This window comes from Panthera uncia, chromosome D1 (genome assembly GCF_023721935.1).
Source record: "Panthera uncia isolate 11264 chromosome D1, Puncia_PCG_1.0, whole genome shotgun sequence".
Classification (NCBI taxonomy): Eukaryota; Metazoa; Chordata; class Mammalia; order Carnivora; family Felidae; genus Panthera; species Panthera uncia.
This window is the reverse complement of record NC_064808.1, coordinates 45,651,147-45,668,016: the sequence shown is the minus strand read 5'-3', so window position 1 is coordinate 45,668,016 and position 16,870 is coordinate 45,651,147. Positions and strand designations below refer to the sequence as shown.

Genomic DNA, 16,870 nt, shown 5'->3' with positions numbered 1-16,870 from the left:
GTAAATTGAAGGGAAATGGGCTATTTGTTTTGCACGATGTCTTCCACAGAAATAATTGGCTCATTAATCACACTCTTGCTGTGGTCACGTTCAGAAGGTCAGGCTCGCCAGGGAATTGAAACAGGGGGGCGGTCTGCACAGCCCTGGCAGCGTGTAGAGCCTGGGGGGATGCTGGCTGCTGGGGGTCTTGGCATGTCCTATGGATTCTGTGTCACATGAAGGCAGCCAGGAGGCTGGAAGGCAGTGTGGCACAGTGGCTCGGGCAGCAGGGGGCCTGGGTTCAAATTCTGGCTACTGCCACTTCCTATCTGTATGACCTTGGGCCGGCTAGTTCACTCCTATGTCTTGATGTCTTCATCTATAAAATGATGCTGGTAATGGGAACTAACTTGTAGGGCACCAAGAGTTTAAGTGAGTTGGCAAGGCACCAGCATGGGTCCAGGGCAGGTTTGGTGCTCTTATGGATGTTAGTTGTGTTTGTTCGTTCGGTCCAGGTAGAGCCTCAGGCTGGGGCACCCTGGTGTCGTGGAAGCTTGGAGCATAAGGTTACTGCGGTATTGCCAAAGGTGGCCAAAGGAGGCAGACAGCATAGTAGAGGCTAGGGGGTCAGGCTCTGCAGTCAGCCTCCTTGGGTTCAAATCCAACCTCTGTCTCTTACTAGTTATATGTCCTTATAGAATGACTTGGCCTTTGTGTGCCTCAGTTTTCTTCACTGTAAACTGGGGGTGATCATGATAGCACTGCTTGGTGAGACTATAATGAACGTTAAATGAGAAAATAAATGGAAAGTACTTGCCTTGGTGGTGGGCTGTAGAAATAATCGACATTTGTTATGATCATTTTTAGGACCTTCCTGGCCTGGGCCTTTCCCCCAGACACCCGGCATGGTCCAGGCATGGTGGAGGTGAGCAGACATGCTGAACTTTGGGCCCCTTCCCTGGCAGGGACGCAGAGGGTGCCAGAGCCCAAAAGGGGAAAGGCTGGGGAAGGTGTGCCTACAGCAAAGGCCAATGCCACAGCGCAGCTGGAGGGTCCACGTGGTTTGGGCGGGTGACAGCAATGAGCAGGGGTTTGGGTTGATGGGACAGCGCAGAGCCCCCATGAGTAGGTGGTCTCTAGCAGCAGCAGCCCAGCCAACAAGAGGCTGCAGAGCACCATCCCAGTGGGCCGAGGGTCACGGAGAGGACCCAGCTGGGAATCAGACTTCTGGAGGAGCACAACGGAGGGGGTGGATGGGCAGGGTGGAAAGGCCAAATGCGGGGCGCCCATGCATTCCTATCCTCTCTTCTGCTCACCCACTCTGGTACCCTTGCCTATGGAAGCCAGAGCCAGAGTCTTTCCCAACACATCACTCCAGGAAGCTGTGGCCAACCAAATGCCCTCAAATGGATGGGACCTCTTTGCTAGTCCAGGGCTACAAGGTCAAAGCCCATCCTAGGCTCTTCTAGGGCAGTGAGGTCAGCTCCCTCACATGCTGGTCAGGAGGGGCTGAGGCTATTGAAGAAGGCCTGAGTTTCTTTTTCTTTCTTTCTTTCTTTCTTTCTTTCTTTCTTTCTTTCTTTCTTTCTTTCTAAGTTTATTTATTTTGAAAGAGAAGGAGAGAGAAAGTGAGCATGAATAGGGGAGAGGCAGAGAGAGGGAGAGAGAGAATCCCAAGCAGTTTCTACAATGTCAGTGCAGAGCTCGATGCAGGGCTGGATCCCACAACTGTGAGATCATAAACGGAGCCAAAGTCAAGAGTTGGACGCTTAATGGACTGAGCCACTCAGGTGCCCCTGAAGGATGCCTGAGTTTCAATGACCCTAGAGGAAGTGGACAGGAGGAGGCAACATCCTTGAGAGACTCCAGCTGTAGGTGGGAAGACCTCTCTCCCTTTTCTTTCACATCAGTGAAGGAATACTTAAGTGGGAAAGTACGAGGTGTGGTCAGTTTCAGGGCAGGAGGCATCCAGAGACTGGGGGAAGGGTGTGAGCTGGTGAGGCGAGAGGGCCAGTAGGCGGCCTGGGACACCCAGACCAGGGTGAGGCTGAGCGTCAGCGTGCTGGTTATTCTCCCTCTTGGCTCTTCCCTGGCCTGCTATGTGGACTGCATCAGTGGTTCTTCTGCCCTCTGCCTCCAGTTGGGTTTGGCCAATGCGAGGCTCTGGTAGAATATCTGACAGCAGGGGGGCAATGGGGAAGAAGTGGAGGTATTTGCCCTAAGCCTTCCCCCTGCTCCCCAAAGGCTCCCTCCCTGCTGGGCTGCGGGCTCTACAGTGGGAGGCCCTCAGGCTGTGGCTGTCCGTCCTGCTGGGCAACCCACTCCCATGGCAGCATCAGTGAGGGTTGGAAGCCCCCTGCTCTTAGTCCCTTTAGCTAGAAGAGTAGGTACCGCGTCCACTTTTGCTGTCTGGCGTGCTTCCCCCTACCCTGCCCACACCTCTGAAGAACGCTGTCATTCTCCTGAAACCCTCTTCAGTTAACCTCCGGGGGCATCATCTGCTTCCTCCAAGGTCCTGATTCAGTTGCGGAGCACAGAAGGGTCCTTTTGTCCGAGTAGGGAAACGGGTCAGATTATGCCAGGGGCATTTCCGTGGTCAGGAGCTGAAGACGGACCAGGCCTGTGGAAAAGTGTGAGTAGGACATCGAAGGGGAGCAGAAAGTTTTTGGGGAAAGTAACTCTCGCACCGCTCCTTGGTATGGGGGTCATTTCCTTGGAACTCCTGTTGGCAGTTTGATCCCTCACAGAAATCCTGGCAAGCCTTACCACGGAACCCAGGGATGGGATCTGGGCCCACACTTCTGAGCACAAAGGGAGCACAGCACCCCCTAGGGGCTGATGTGAGAGTGGCAGCACCTCTAGAAGAGGAGGGGGGAGGGGCAGAGAGGGGCACAGGTCCCAGAGTCCGGGCTCAGGTGCCTCTCTCACCAGAAGCAGCTCCTTTTAGGAAAAGGTTCTGTGTCATGGGCTAGATTGTGGGTGTTTTCTTAAAAAAAAAAAATGCTGTGTCACAGGCAGGATCTGCAGTATAATTTGCCAGTCCAGGTACAAAATAAAAGTACGGGGCTCCTTGTTCAGAAATTATTAAGAATTTCAAGACACAAGAGCATGGAACTAAGCCGAGGTGGGGGCCCTGAGCTCGGAGCCTCATGCCGCATGCCCATGAAGCCTGGTTGGGTCACAGCTTGTGGAGACCACGCGGGGAGCCCCCACCCCTAGGCCAAGCAAGGGAGGTAACAGAGACAGGCATGACGTGGTGACAGCCTTGAAAGTCTGGCTTCCGGGTGTGGCTATGCTGTGTAATTTGAAAACATACACATAGTAGGGCTGATGCCTCTCTAGGCCCTTTCTGGCTAATTGTGTGAGCCAGATACCAATGAAGGACAAAATTCCTGTCTGTGGGTGGGGAGAGGTGGGCTGAGGCCAGAGGGCGGGGCAGCGGGACCTGAGGGTCTTGTGGGGTCAGGGGCTGGATGTGGGCCAGTGCATCTACTACATTCCCCTCCCTCCTCTTTGGCTGAAGTCAGGAGAGAGGGCATGGCTGAGGGAGGATACATTTTTGGGTGGCTCTGTTCATGTTTGCTTTCTTGGGCTATTTAGATGGTTGTCATCACGAGGAAAGCAAACAAACACAGACTCTTAAGGCTAGAGAGTCTCTCCATCTTGCCTCGGAACTGCCTTGTATCTCTTACCTGGAATTAGGAAGAAATGGTGAGGACAGAAGAACTCGGATTTCCTCTGCTTCACAAGAACAATGTTAAATGGTGTTAAGCGACGGCAGCCCAAAAGATCTTTGGGGAGTGGGCAGAAATAGCTCTTCTCTTTGGAGTCAGTGTGTGCGTGTGTGTGTGTGTGTGTGTGTGTGTCCATGCATGTACCTATGTGACCGCTGCATGTGAGTGCACACACGTGTGCACGTGAGGGGCTGTGTGAGCCTGGGCATGCGTTTACATAGAAGGTGCAGATGATGTCCCTCTGCTGCACATGTGCGCAGTAGTTGTAGGCATGGTGTGCGTGTTCACACACGTGTGAGGGTCTGGGAATGAGCAGGTTCTGGTGTCTAAAATCTTTACATCCTGCTCTGGTCAGTCTTGTTGGCTGTAAAGGGCAGGGACCCGCTCAGCCAACTCTGGGAAAAGGCGAATTGGCAGGATGTGGATGGGTGGGGTCTGGAATGAGGAGGAAATGCGGGCAGCTCTAAGGCTGTCTCTGGTCTTCGTCTGTGTCATGGCCACATGCTACGCCTTCCTCACGGCGGGTCTGCTGCCTCTGCTCATCAGCTCCTTTCTCTGCTCCGCTCAGCTGTGGTTTCCCCCTCGTGACCTCAGCACGCACGAGGCTGTGGCATGGTCGGTCCTCCTGGGTCCCCAATCTACCCTATGGCATATCTCTACGTATGGCCATGGCTTCTTCACTAACTGGTTGATTTTTTTAAATTTTTTTAACTGTTTATTTATTTTTGAGAGAGACAGACAGAACGTGAGTGGGTTAGGGGCAGGGAGAGAGGGAGACACAGAATCCCAAGCAGGCTCCAGATTCCGGGCTGTCAGCACAGAACCTGATGCGGGGCTCGAACTCACGAGCTGTGAGATCATGACCTGAGCCAAAGTCGGACATTCAATCAAATGAGCCACCCAGGCACCTCTGGTTGATTTTTTATGTGTGTCATAGTGCAAATGTGCAAGCAGAATTTGATTGACCCCGTTCATCTTTCTGTGTTAAGTCATTGATTACTGGCCAGCCTATGGACACTTCCCTTGGGTCAACTTGACTCCCCGTGGAGGAAGACAGCATGGTCATGGTACCAGGGGGGGATCACAGCTAGGGCTGTGGCTGGGACAGTTTTCCTCAAAAGGGGTGTGGATACAGAGGACAACGATAAACTTCTCAGGTCTGCATGCACAAACTCCCTGTCACCTGCTCAGTGCCCACTCTCTTCCCTGGGGACACCAGGACAACTGGGGTGCCCCCAACAGGCAGGACTTGCCAGGCAAGGTGGGTATGAGTGTAGGCAGTCCCCCGGAGCCTGGAGTATGCCCTTCACCACCCCTCTTCTGCTCTCTTTTATGGGCTGAGTTGTGTTGAATCCATATGTTGAAGTCCTGGAAGTCCCCTCAGAATGTGACCTTACTTGGAGAAGGGGTCTTTACAGAAGCAGTGAAATTAAAATGAGGACATTAGGATGGGTCCTAATCCAATATGACTGGATGGGGCACCTGGGTGGCTTAGTTGGTTAAGCCTCCGACTTCAGCTCAGGTCATGATCTCGAGGTTTGTGAGTTCGAGCCCTGCGTCGGGCTCTGTGCTCACAGCTGAGAGCCTGGAGCCTGCTTCAGATTCTGTGTCTCCCTCTCCCTCTTCCTTCCCCCTGCTCCCGCTCTGACTCTCTCTGTCTTTCAATAGTAAATAAACGTTAAAAAAAATTTGTTTTAAAAAAGAGGAAGAAATTTGGAAACTGAGTCACACACACAGGGAAGACAGTGCAAAGGCACAGGGAAAAGACGGTTAATTGTAAGCCAAGGAGAGAGGCCTGGACACAACCTTCCGTCACAGCCCTCAGAGGAGTCAACCCTGCTGACAGCTTGATCTCGGACTTTTGGACTCCAGACTGAGAGACAACACGTTTCTGTTGTTTGAGCCACCCAGTGTGTGGCACTGTTACAGAAGTTCTGGAAAACTCATACTCACTCCAAGAAAAACTTCTTGAAAAAAAACAAAGAAGATACGGGTCACCAACATCTCTAGACGGTGGGTTAGGGCCACAGGCATCCAGAGCATGTGACAGCCAGGAAGCTAGGCCCTCTCACACCCACAGCCCACCCCTGACCTGGGCGTTTCCGAAACTCAGTTCCTGGACTCACTGAAGGAGGAAAATCTGCGGCTGGCGCCCGAGCTACTCATTTACCATCTTCGGTGAGACCCAGGCGACAGTTTTAGGCCAGGGGAAAAACTGATGACATAGCATTTCAGGAAGATCACTATGACCGTTGCAGGGAGGAGGGCTGCTGAGGTGGTGTGGCGGGGCCCATGCGAGCAATGAAGCAAGATGTGAGCAGTGGGGGCGTGAGGGACGAGAGGAGGTCTCTGGCGTGAGCACCTGGTGGAGGTCACTAGAGCGGTCCTGGGAGAGGAGCAATAGGTTGGTTCTCTGCTTGTCACATCAGCATTGTCTGAGGGACACCCACCCAGATGCCCAGGGCCCGTCAGCAGCCGGAGATTGGGCCTGGAGCTCAGGATATAGATGTGGATTTGGGCGTCCTGGTGTCTGGGTGGCCCTGTGTCAGGGGCATGAGACTGTGGTGCAGGAGTGGCCATGAGCAGCTTCTCCTGGAGCAGACCCAAAGACTGGCATGTGGGAGGTGACTGGGGCACAACAAGGAGGGAGCTGGAGGGCGGGGAGATAGGGAGGGAGGAATGCCAGTGAAGTGCCCATTAAGGTGGGTTACTGGGGCTCAGTCCTATGGGGGGACTGTGCGGTGGGGGGTGAGGCCTCACATGTGTGTTCCTGAAGGGTGAGGAGGCCCATCCCTCACGGACGGGCTTGTTCCTGAGGCCCAACCCCCTCAGTACTTCGGTCTACCCACACGCAGGCCCAAGCATGTGCCTGTGGCCAGAGAAGGGCCTCAGACAGAGACATAGGAAGCTGCAGGAGCTGCAGGTCTGTGACCCCCTGGCAAGTGACCTTTGGGGCCAGCCAGGATACGGCCAGGTCGCTGGCTTCTGCCATTGTCTCTGCAAACAATCGTGTCCACTTCCGGTCGGGAGTGAGGGGCCCATCTTCTCCCTTCACTTCTCGGAGCGGGTGGGAGCCTGGGTACCTGCAGGCGAGGGCTGGGGCTGAGCTGTGGAATCAGGCTGTGGGGCTCGCTGTCCTGGAGGTCTTAGACACCTGCTAAAAGAGCCCTTAATGGTATCAGAACTGTTTCCTGTTTCTACCAAGTCGTCGGATGTGCAAACCATTAAGAAAATAATGATCTCACTCCAGGGCATTCAGAGAGCCCCCAGACAGCTGCTAGTTAGCTTGCACCAACATCAGGGAAAAGCAGCCAGCTGAGGCTGGATGTGGCCGAGTGCCCTTGGCCTCCTTCCTTTACATTCTCCCCTCCTGCCTCTGCCCCACGCTCACCAGCCCCTCTGCTTTGGAGACGTGTGACCTTGTGTGTCTCACTTTTATGCCTCTGAGACCCAAGTGAGCCTGGACTGGCCATGTGGCCCTCACTCTTTGGGGGCCAGGGCCCTCAGGGATTATCTCCAAGACAATTCTCCCACCAGGGCCTGGGCCTCTGGGCTCAGGGAGGAGCTGCCCCCTATCGCCCTGTTTTCACTGCCCCCAGATTAGCTCAAAGGGGAGAGCTCTATTCTGGGGTTTGCTTCTTAGAGTGTAGACGTTGGGAGTGGCTGAAGGCAGGGTGCCTTTGATAGGACAGGGATGTGCGGAGTTTGTAAAAGTGTGGGTTTGGGTGAGGGCAAGCGCCTCTAGGCAGGTGAGACTGACGGTGTAGATGCTGGCACAGGCTGGATGGGCCACAGAAGCCAACAGGCCTGGTGAAGTATGGGCATCGACTGGTGTCAAGGTGTGGATATCCATGACGGCGGCTGGGTGTTAGTATGTCAGTGGATAAAATAATAGTAGTTACGACTTGATGGCACTTACCATGTACCTATTGCTGTTCTTAGTGTTTTACATAAATTCCCACTCGTTTAATTTTCACAACAACCCCACAGAAGACATTCCTATTTTTTAAGGAGAGGAAACAGATGGAGAGGTTTAGTGGCTGCCCGAGACCATCCAGCCAATAGCTGAGGCTGACTCAGAGTCCCCACTCCTGGTTCCTCTGCCCTACAGCAGGGACGGGGCGCAGGCTGTGGAGGTGTGGGTGTGGGTAGACGCGGGGCATCAGTGATTGTGGCTTCAAGTAGAGGCCGCCGGGTGTAGGGGAGCACGTGATGGATGTAGCTGGGGTGGGAGGCCTGGGAGAGAGCAGGAGGAAGGGTACAAGGGAAGGGATCCTGGCGGGGACCGAGCAGGGGTCTCAGACTTCAGCAGGGAATCAGAATTCCTGGACCATTTGTTAAAACCCTGTTTCTGATTCAGGATTTCCAGGTGGGGCTCGAGAACCGCCCTTCTAGTAAGTCTTCAGATGACGCCAATGCCGCTGGTCTGGGGACCAGACTTGGGGGCCACTGGCAGGCGCGTGTGTGGGGGTGATGATGAAGCACAGCAATTGGTGCTGAGAGGTGAAGCACCAGGTGGGTAGATGAGACTAGAATGGAGGGGACTTGGGAAGCGTGGCTGGGTTGCAGGGCTCAGAGGAGTTTGTTAGAATGAGGTAGAGGAATAAGTGTGGGGGAAGCCATATTGAGGCCCTGGCTTCTGGAATATGGCAAAGGCAGTGCCTACAATTCCCTCTTGAGGGTCTTGCTTCCCGTGTCCACCTCCTGGGTGGGAGCCATCAGGTGGGAGCCGCCTGGCCAATGTCTGGGTATCCTCTCTGGTCTGTGGTGGGAAAGCAGTGTAACCCTAGGTAGGGGGGGGGGGGGGGGGGGGGGGCGGCTATGGTGGCAGCCTGGGAAGTCCTAGTGGCCCTCTAGGGTGAAGCCTGTGCATGTGGGTGTCTTGGTGTGCCAGATGGCCAAGACGAGAGGCTCCTCTTCCTTGGGGGTCCCTGAGGCACAGGGGTATCTCTATGATCACCAGTGTTTCAGCTATAGATTATTGATCCCCAACAAGCAGGTGTTGGGACTGGAGGCCCCTGGGAAGGAGGTCCCAGAGAACTTGAGAGGGTGGGTGGGGCTGAAATCTGTCCAGGAAGGGTTTCCTCTCCTGCCTCGGTCCTACAGCCTGACACTCACTACTGCTCTGCTATGAGCGAGAGGGTTGGAGGTGGTGCTGGAGGTGGGGTTGGGGTGTCCTTCAAACTAAAAACAGGAGCCTTCAACCTGAGGAAGGCCTACTTTGGATTGGGACAAGAACCACTCAGCCGGAAGCTATTGGAGGGACAGAGGATTGAGTAAGAGGCTCCAAGAAACATGGTTCTATTCTGAGGGCCACTGGTCTCCTGAGGCTGGGCCCAGAGGGGTGACGTGGAACCATAACTGAAAGAGCCATGTGTTATGGGTTCAATTGTGTCCCTACCCCTCAGTACCTCAGACGAGAAGTCCTCTCCCCTCAGTACCTCAGAATGTGACCTTATTTGGAAATATAGTCTTCACAGAGGTAATCAAGTTAAAAGGAGGCCACAATGGTGGGCCCTAATCCAATATCACTGGTGTCCTTGTAAAAATGAGAAATGTGGACCCTGAGGCAGACACACAGAGGGACACAAGAAGCACATTGCCACCTACAAGCTGAGGAATGTTTGAGGCTATCAGAAGCTAGAAGAGAGGCCTGAAACAGATCCTCTCACAGCACTGGGAAGGACCCAACTCTGCCCATCTTTGATTTTGTACTCCCAGCCTCCAGAACTGGGACAGAATAAATTTCTGTTTAAGCCAGCCAGTCGGTGGCACTTTGTTATGACAGCCCCAGGAAACAAATACACTGTGACTCATGGAAGGAGCCGAACCGTCTTAGCAACTGGAAGGAGGCATTTGCTGTAGGCCAGGGTCACTGCTGAGGGCCGGGGCGATGGACCGCTTTGGGAGGTGAGGAAGGTGATATCAAGATGGGGCAGTGTGGCCTGAAGCCTAAAGCCCAGCAGCTGACGCTCGGGGGCCAGCAGAAACCCTGCTTTCTTCAGGAATGCTGTCTCCAAAGGACGCATCTGCTGTGGGAGAGGCAGATGGAGCCTTCTCTCTGGAGGTGACTGTGAGGTCACAGTGTCCCACTTGCCACCCTGGGCCTCACAAAGAAAGCGGGCTACAAGAACTCCAAGTTCAGAGGAACCAGGCAGGCAGCTCCACTGTGCACCAAATGACTGCAAAAGCCCTTTTCTTAATCAATAGTATTTTATTGTCAGTTATAAATATTTTCCATTTGTCCCCTATTTACAGTTGCAAAATAGTTTATGATATTATACCATCACCCACCATTCGGCACCTTTCTATAAACTCCATGAAAATTGAATAGGAAATAAAAAGCTCTTTTGGGGGGGTCCCGCTAACCTGGTTCCCCCAGACTCAAACAACCCCCCAGACAGCAGGCAGCATTGCAGCAGGTGCTACACAGTAGCAAAGGGACGGGCGGGGGCGGCTCCCAGCAGGGTCAGGACGCCAGGCTCCTCAGGACGTTGGTGATGCTCCAGTGCTGGCCTGAGCACCTCTGCAGCACCAGCTGGAAGCCAAACTCCGAGTCGCTGTTCTCCTGCAGCTCCAGACAGCGCTTGGACTTGCGGTTCTGGATGGGGCCTCCCTGGGAGCCGGGGCAGAGAGTGGAGTCAGAGGCTATAGACGAAACAGGGGAATCTGGGGGGGACCTTGGGCCTAGAGTTATCGGTGGGTCCAGATGCCTGGGGTCCAGAGAGGCTACGGGAGGTGTGGGGCCAGCATTCCCATGCAGCCTCAGGCTGCCCTTCTCTGATGTGTTGGTCTCCTCCCTGAGACCGAACATGTGCCTTGGTTTTCTTCACAGGGCCCTAGTTCTTCGTTAGGACGGAGACACCCTGCCCCAAATTCCATCCACTTGCTGGGGTGTGGCATGCTGGTTTGCTCCCATAGCTCCCACTCTGGGGGCCAGGCCCTGGTCCCCATAGGCATAGGCTGGGGTCCTGCTCTGAAAAGTCTAGTTCCTTGGGATTCCCCTCCCCATGACTGGCCTGAATTTGACCACCACCAGAGGCCCAGGACCTCCTGCTTTTAGGGTCCATGTACCCAAGTGGACCTCTAGAGTCATCAGTGTTGGTCTCCACCAAACTCAGTCTCCTGGATATGTCTCCTAGGCCACTGGGCTCCCTCGGCCCTGGGCATGCATGGTTTTCCCCCATGCTACTGATGTTCTAGAATGTTCTGTAGCCATGAACACTAAGTTTATGCCCAAAGCCTCTTGAAGGAAGAGAGGTGCTGCTCCCCAGAGTAGCCCCATGGCAGCAAAGAGGAGCCCAATAAGTTTTTATTTTAGTGAGGCCCTTGCAGAGCTCAGATACTCTGAGGCTGCTGGCTGTAAGTCTAAGCATCAGCCCAGACTATTTGAGTATCTTGGAGTTATACCAATTCTGCAGGCAGAATTGCTTGGGGTAGGTGGTGGTCCTTATAAGTACACTCTTTGGAGCTTAATGGCACTTGAGTAGATGTTCAAACTCACCTTCTCCCCAGAATCTACTCCTCTTGTGTTTACCACCTCAGTTATAAATATTTTCCATAAATAATTTCCCCCAAAAGCAATAGCCAGGCATTCGTGTGGGAGACCTGGGCATTCTCACTGACACCTCTGCCTTCTCCCCAGCATCTGATTAGGCACTAAGTCCTGCCAATTCCACATCCCTCTTGCCTGGTGACTGTCCCCTTATTGCTATCACATCACAACCCTGCCTGCGTTCAGGCCACCATCTTCTGTCCCCTGGACAACTGCATCAGCCTCCTAGCTGACCCCCCTCTGACCTCCAGAGGAAGGGAAGAGTGATGTCTTTGAAATGTATGTTTGGCCTAGAGGACAGAGCCCAAGTTCCTTAGCACAGGCCTTTCATGGCCTCATCTCCTCCCTCAGCCCCCACACCTTTTGTGCAGCCACACCAAACTTCCTGCAGTTGTGTAAAGATTTCTGTATTATCAGGGTTCCTAGACATCAAGCAAGCCGTGTCCTGTGCTGGGGGTCCTTCTCCATGCTTCCGTAGCAGGCCAAGGCACAGTCACGTTTCAAGGCTAAGCTCCTGCTCCATTTCTTCCAGAAGTCTCCTTATCTCTCACCTCAGCCCCTCCCACCTCTTCTCCTCCAGGCCACCCAGCTGGCGAGGTGCTATTCACCCATGTTTCCACCGTGTTTTCTCTCTTCGCCCAGCATGATTGAACGGTAGCGGAATTACTAGTTTACTTGTCTCCCCCCCACCCTCCCATACTGACAGCTCTATGTCTTATCAATTTCTGTGCCCTCAGCATCCAGCCAAAAGCCTGGTACATAACAGATGATCAGTAAATGTTGGCGGTCATGACCTGCATAGGTGAGGAGGGATGGGTTTCAAGACAGGGCTGCTGTGTTTCACTCTGGAGTGGCCCTGAGCAGGCCTGGCAGCAGGGGGAGGGAGGCCCCTGCCTCTTATGACTGCAGCCCACCCCCAGCTACATCCCATGCCCATTCCAGTGAACAGCATGCTGGGAGAGGAGACCACGAACTTCTTCTGAAAGGGGTCATCCCCAGTCAGCTACCACTATCCCCATGGTGATGGCTGACATCTCAGAGAACATGAAGACTCAGTTCTCACGGCAACCTAGGAAACTGGCAGTATTTACCGCGGTTGGACACACGCATCTCCGAGACCCAACACTCCCACACTAGGTCTGTACCTAGCACAAATGTGTGCACCAGAGACAAGCACCTGAGTGCTTTCTGCAACATGATTTGTAAAAGCTCCAATCTGGAAACAACCCAAATGCCCATTGATAGTAGAATGGATAAATAACTTGTGGTTAGTCGCATAACGGAATATTGTACAGCATCGCAAATATACAAACTAGAGCTCCACTCAATATGAATAAACCTAACAAATATCATGTTAGCAGAAGAAGCCAGATAAAGAACACATATATAATTCCACTTATATACACCCCCCAAACAGGCAAAATAGGACCACAGTGTTAGAGCCAGGATGGGGGTTATCTTTAAGGAGGGGGAGGGGAAAATGATTGACAGGAAGCAAGAGAGGGGCTCCTGGGATGCTGATGGGATGCTATTTCCTGACCTGGCTGGTGGCAATACAGGTGTTTGCTTTGCTTTAAACCACTGAGTTGAACATTTACATTTTGTGCATGTTTCTGTATGTATGTGTGCTATTCTTCAATTAAACAATTAAGACAAAAAAAATGCAGCTCCCTCAGAAGTGACTTTGAACAGTGGGTGAAGGAGGCAGGTAGTGAGAGACTGGATGGCAAAGGGGATCGGGGGTCTGTCTGTGCGTGTGTTGGGGAGGAGGAAGAGAATTCCCAATTTCCAGTGGGTGGAAGATGGCCCAGCAAATTTCTTCTGGAATATTCAAGGGAAGAAAGCAGGTCTCTCCTGCTGTGCGCCTGAGGAGAGCCGTGACTCATTGCACCCAAGAGCAGAGAGACACCAGTGCAAAGAGGAAACCCAAACAGCAAGCTCATCTCTCACCCAGAGAGACACCGGCTGACTCAGGCCCTGAGGGGGCAGAGGAACAAGTGGCAGTGAGACAAGGGCTCAGAAAGGACCCTGCAGTCTGCATGTGGAGTTCACTCTGAAGGCCGACCCTCTTGCTCTAATCAGCAACCTGGGTGACCTCTACTTCAGCCTGGGGCCTCCAGCTTTGCTGGGCCTCCTCCAGGGGTGACTCATGTAGCCTCCTGAACCAGCACTTTCTTTCCCATGCTGCTCTGCCCAGGAGCATTCAACTCAAATCCTTGTCGTGGAGGCAACCAGCAACGGGCCCCAGACTGTCCCCCTGAGGTTCCCACACGTGGGTCTGCTCCCGCTTCTCCACCCTTTCCCTTCCAATAGGGGAAGGTAGGGCTCATGTCCCCCGAGTTCCATGCCTTTCTAGTTTAAACTTCCACAAGGAACTGAGCAACAATTTTGTATAATTTTTCCAACCCGCCTGCTCTCCTTTGGACAAACTCCAGTTATTCTGTGTCACTCAGAACTGACTGCCAAGCAGAGGGCCACCACCTCATTTCCACTGGACAACAGATTCCTTCAACACAGCCAATGAATCAGTGCTTTCGGTGGCCATGCCATGCTCCTGGGCTGACGACAGGTTGATAGCTTCAAGTAGTCCACTTGGAAGCTGTGGGACCCCATTCTGTCCCTCAAAAGCTGGACTTGCAGACCCAGAGACATCTCTTGTGTCACCTGCTCCAAGCAAGGCCAGCCCATGGCTCTGCCAGGCACAGGTTTCTGCCGTTTCTGTTGCCGTGGCCTGAGCGCACCTGTCACCCACATCCGGGTTGGGCCGTGTCACTGCTGCTTCTTTGGCAGATGTGTGGCCAGGCTCCCCTGACCCTCCAACACTCCGTCAGCTGGTGGCATGCCAGACCCATGTCGCTAGGAGTGGAGCTCAGGCAGGGTGCGAATGAGACCAGCCCCACTCACTAATTCATGAGCTCTGCCGGCCTTTCTGGCAGTAAGATGGGAAGGGGCGGTGCTGACCTATGATGCTTCCTTCCTGGTTGTTAGCTGGTGGCCCTGGGTGAGCTGCTCTCCACTCTGGTTCCATTGTGTCTAGAACCAGATGGTAATTTCTTTCCTGACTACTGGAGGATGAGAGAAGGAGGAACGGGAAACCCTTCCATCAGCTATAAAACAACCAACGAGTGTGTATCAGGATGAGGGCTCCGGAAAAATTGCACAACAGGCAGAAAAGGGACCAGAGCAAGTGCCCATTCACTCTTCTGAAGATGGGCTTCTCAGAATCTCCTCAGGGGCTGGCCCGGGTCTGTGTGCCAGTGGCCGGGCTGCTTCCGTCAACCCTGGAATCAATGAACTTGGGGAAACTTGTCCAAAACAGAGAAGGCGCAGTCTCTCCTTTCCTGCTACCACTCAGGCACATTCTAAGCCTTTCACAGGGGCGCCTTGCCAAGCCCAAGAGAGGGAGGAGTGTCTCTGAGAAGGAAAGCATTCCTTCAGAGACTCAAATGTGACATTTCCCAGACCCCATCCTGGCCCTCAGGACCCTGGAGACAGGAAGTGTCGTGACCCTGGGGCAGAAGCAGCCAGTGTGGCCTCTGGGAAGGATGTGGAGGAAACAGAGCAAGGCCAAGAGCAGTGCTGTGAAGGAGACACAACCTCAGTGAGAGCATCAGGGCCTGTCAGGGAGGGTGAAGCAGGCAGTCAAGGAGAGCTTCCTCCCTAGAGTCTCCAAGAGGAGAATCTTCTAGAGCAGAAGAGTAAGGCCCGTGTGGAGGCCTCGCTGAGCAGCCCTGGTCAATGTCTTGGGAACATATCTGGGCTAGAGGAGGAGAAGGCAGGCCACTTTGGTGAGGGAGCTAGCACTGGCCACGGGTGCTGCCTCCCTCCTGTCCTCCTTCGCAGACCCCAGCCGCTCTCAGTGAATAATCTCTAGGCTCTCACCCTCTCTGGACAGATTCCATCCACCACAATTGCAAAGGAGCCTTCCTTTCCTGCGGTCCATCCTTCCCTGGTGAGCTCAGCACACCCTGGGGAGCAGCCTGGTGCTGTGACTCTCCGTACCCCTCCCTGCAGGCTCTGCACTGAGATGGAACTAACAGCGGTTGCCACTGATTTCCCAGGCTCCCAGCACTGTGTCAAATGCTCCACATGCCCAGTCGCACGTATTCCTCATGATAACCCTGAGGGGTGGAGATGGTAATTGTCCGCATTGTATAGAACTGGAGACTAGGGCTCAGAAAGGTTGGGACATGGGCCCAGGGTCACGTGGTCAGTAAGCGGTAGAGACAGGCTGGGGGCCCCTGCCCCATTCACTGTTCCTCACTAGCATGTGTGACTAGGCCCACCAAGTCATCTCTCCGGCCCCATGCCTGTCTCGAGGCAGCGGACTAGACTGAGCTCTGCGGGTGCCTCGATGTCTGGGGCAGAGGAAGGTCACCTTCGTGGGCTTCAGGGGCTCTGCGGAGCCAGTTTGGGCTAGTTCTTTTGAGGGCTCGCTGCAGACACATGATTCATCCATCTATTCATCCATCCATCAGATATTTAGTACCTACTGTGTGCCAGTTACTGTGTAACTCTAGGCCATGGAGATTCAGGAGTGACTAAACAGAAACAGATCTTTTTCTGTAGACAAAGACTGAGACTATATTCCAGGAGGGGGAGCAAACAGTTCTTTGGTGTGTTAGAGAGTGATCAGGCTGTGCACAAAAACGGACTGAATGCGAGCCCTTAAAATTCATACTGAAGTCCTACTCCCCACTGTGATGATATTTGGAGGTGGGGCCTCTGGGAGGTAATTAGGTCATGAGGGTGGAGCCCTCATGAACTGGATTAGTGCCCTTCTAAGAAGAGACGCAAGAGAGATGCCTGTCTCCCTCTGCCATGTGAGGACGCAGTGAGAAAGGGAACACCTGCAACCCAGGAAGAGGGTTCTCAGCAGACACTATCTGCTGGCACCTTGATCTCGGACCTCCCAGGCTTCAGAACTGTGAGAAATAAATGTTTGTTGTGTAAGCCACTCAGTCGATGGCCTTTGTGTTCTAGCCTGAACGGCCTCAGACAAACCAGGTAAGAGAGTGGGGCCGGCGGGAGGCAGGCAGAAGAAAGAGGTGGCCAGGGTGATCGTCAACAAGAAGGGGAGAGTTGAGTGAAGACACAAAGGGGGAGAGAAGGTGGCCTAGGTGGAATCTGGGGGTAGTCCTATGCCCCAGAGCAAGCAGGCCCCTCAAGCACCAGCAGAGGCCTGGTGTGTTCAGAGAACAGCACAAAGACCAGCGTGGAGGCCGTTGGGCAGCGCGGGCGTGGGGTAGGAGTAGGAGTTAAGGCCCAAGAGGTGAGGTAGGGGCAGGTTCTGTGAGGACTCAGTGAGGACTCACAGCCACTGAATGGACTTTGGCTTTTAATCTGGTAATAGGGCCATTGCAGGGTCAGACTGACATGCTAACCGGGCCACTCTGGCTGCTGTGTGAGGCATGGAGTGTTGGAGGAAGGAAGAAAGCAAGGATGCCTGTTTGCAGTCTCTTGTCCTCACAGCCCAGGCCCATCCAGCAGCCCCTGGGCTGGGCCCTGGGCTCTGAAGGGCTGGGGCTTGATACAGATCCCCTGGCCAGCCCCGCCGTCCATGGAGAGCACAGTTCCTTGGTTTACCAGTCCAGTCATCGAA

At 53.8% G+C, this 16,870-nt stretch overlaps 1 protein-coding gene and 1 long non-coding RNA gene across 2 annotated transcripts in view; one reads left to right on the top strand and one right to left on the bottom strand.

Moving 5' to 3' along the window:
• The first annotated feature begins 1,688 nt into the window (after positions 1–1,688).
• On the top strand, positions 1,689–3,780 carry LOC125916562 (uncharacterized). Its single transcript, XR_007455965.1, has 3 exons — positions 1,689–1,854; positions 2,492–2,611; positions 3,580–3,780. It is a non-coding gene; the product is annotated as an uncharacterized LOC125916562 (long non-coding RNA).
• A 6,110-nt stretch (positions 3,781–9,890) lies between these two features.
• Positions 9,891–16,870, bottom strand: part of GALNT18 (polypeptide N-acetylgalactosaminyltransferase 18) — a 351,293-nt gene continuing 344,313 nt past the window's right edge. The window contains exon 11 of the mRNA XM_049649955.1: positions 9,891–10,329. Coding sequence (XP_049505912.1) covers positions 10,183–10,329 — 147 coding nt within the window. The 3' untranslated portion in view covers positions 9,891–10,182. The remainder of the gene's footprint in view (positions 10,330–16,870) is intronic.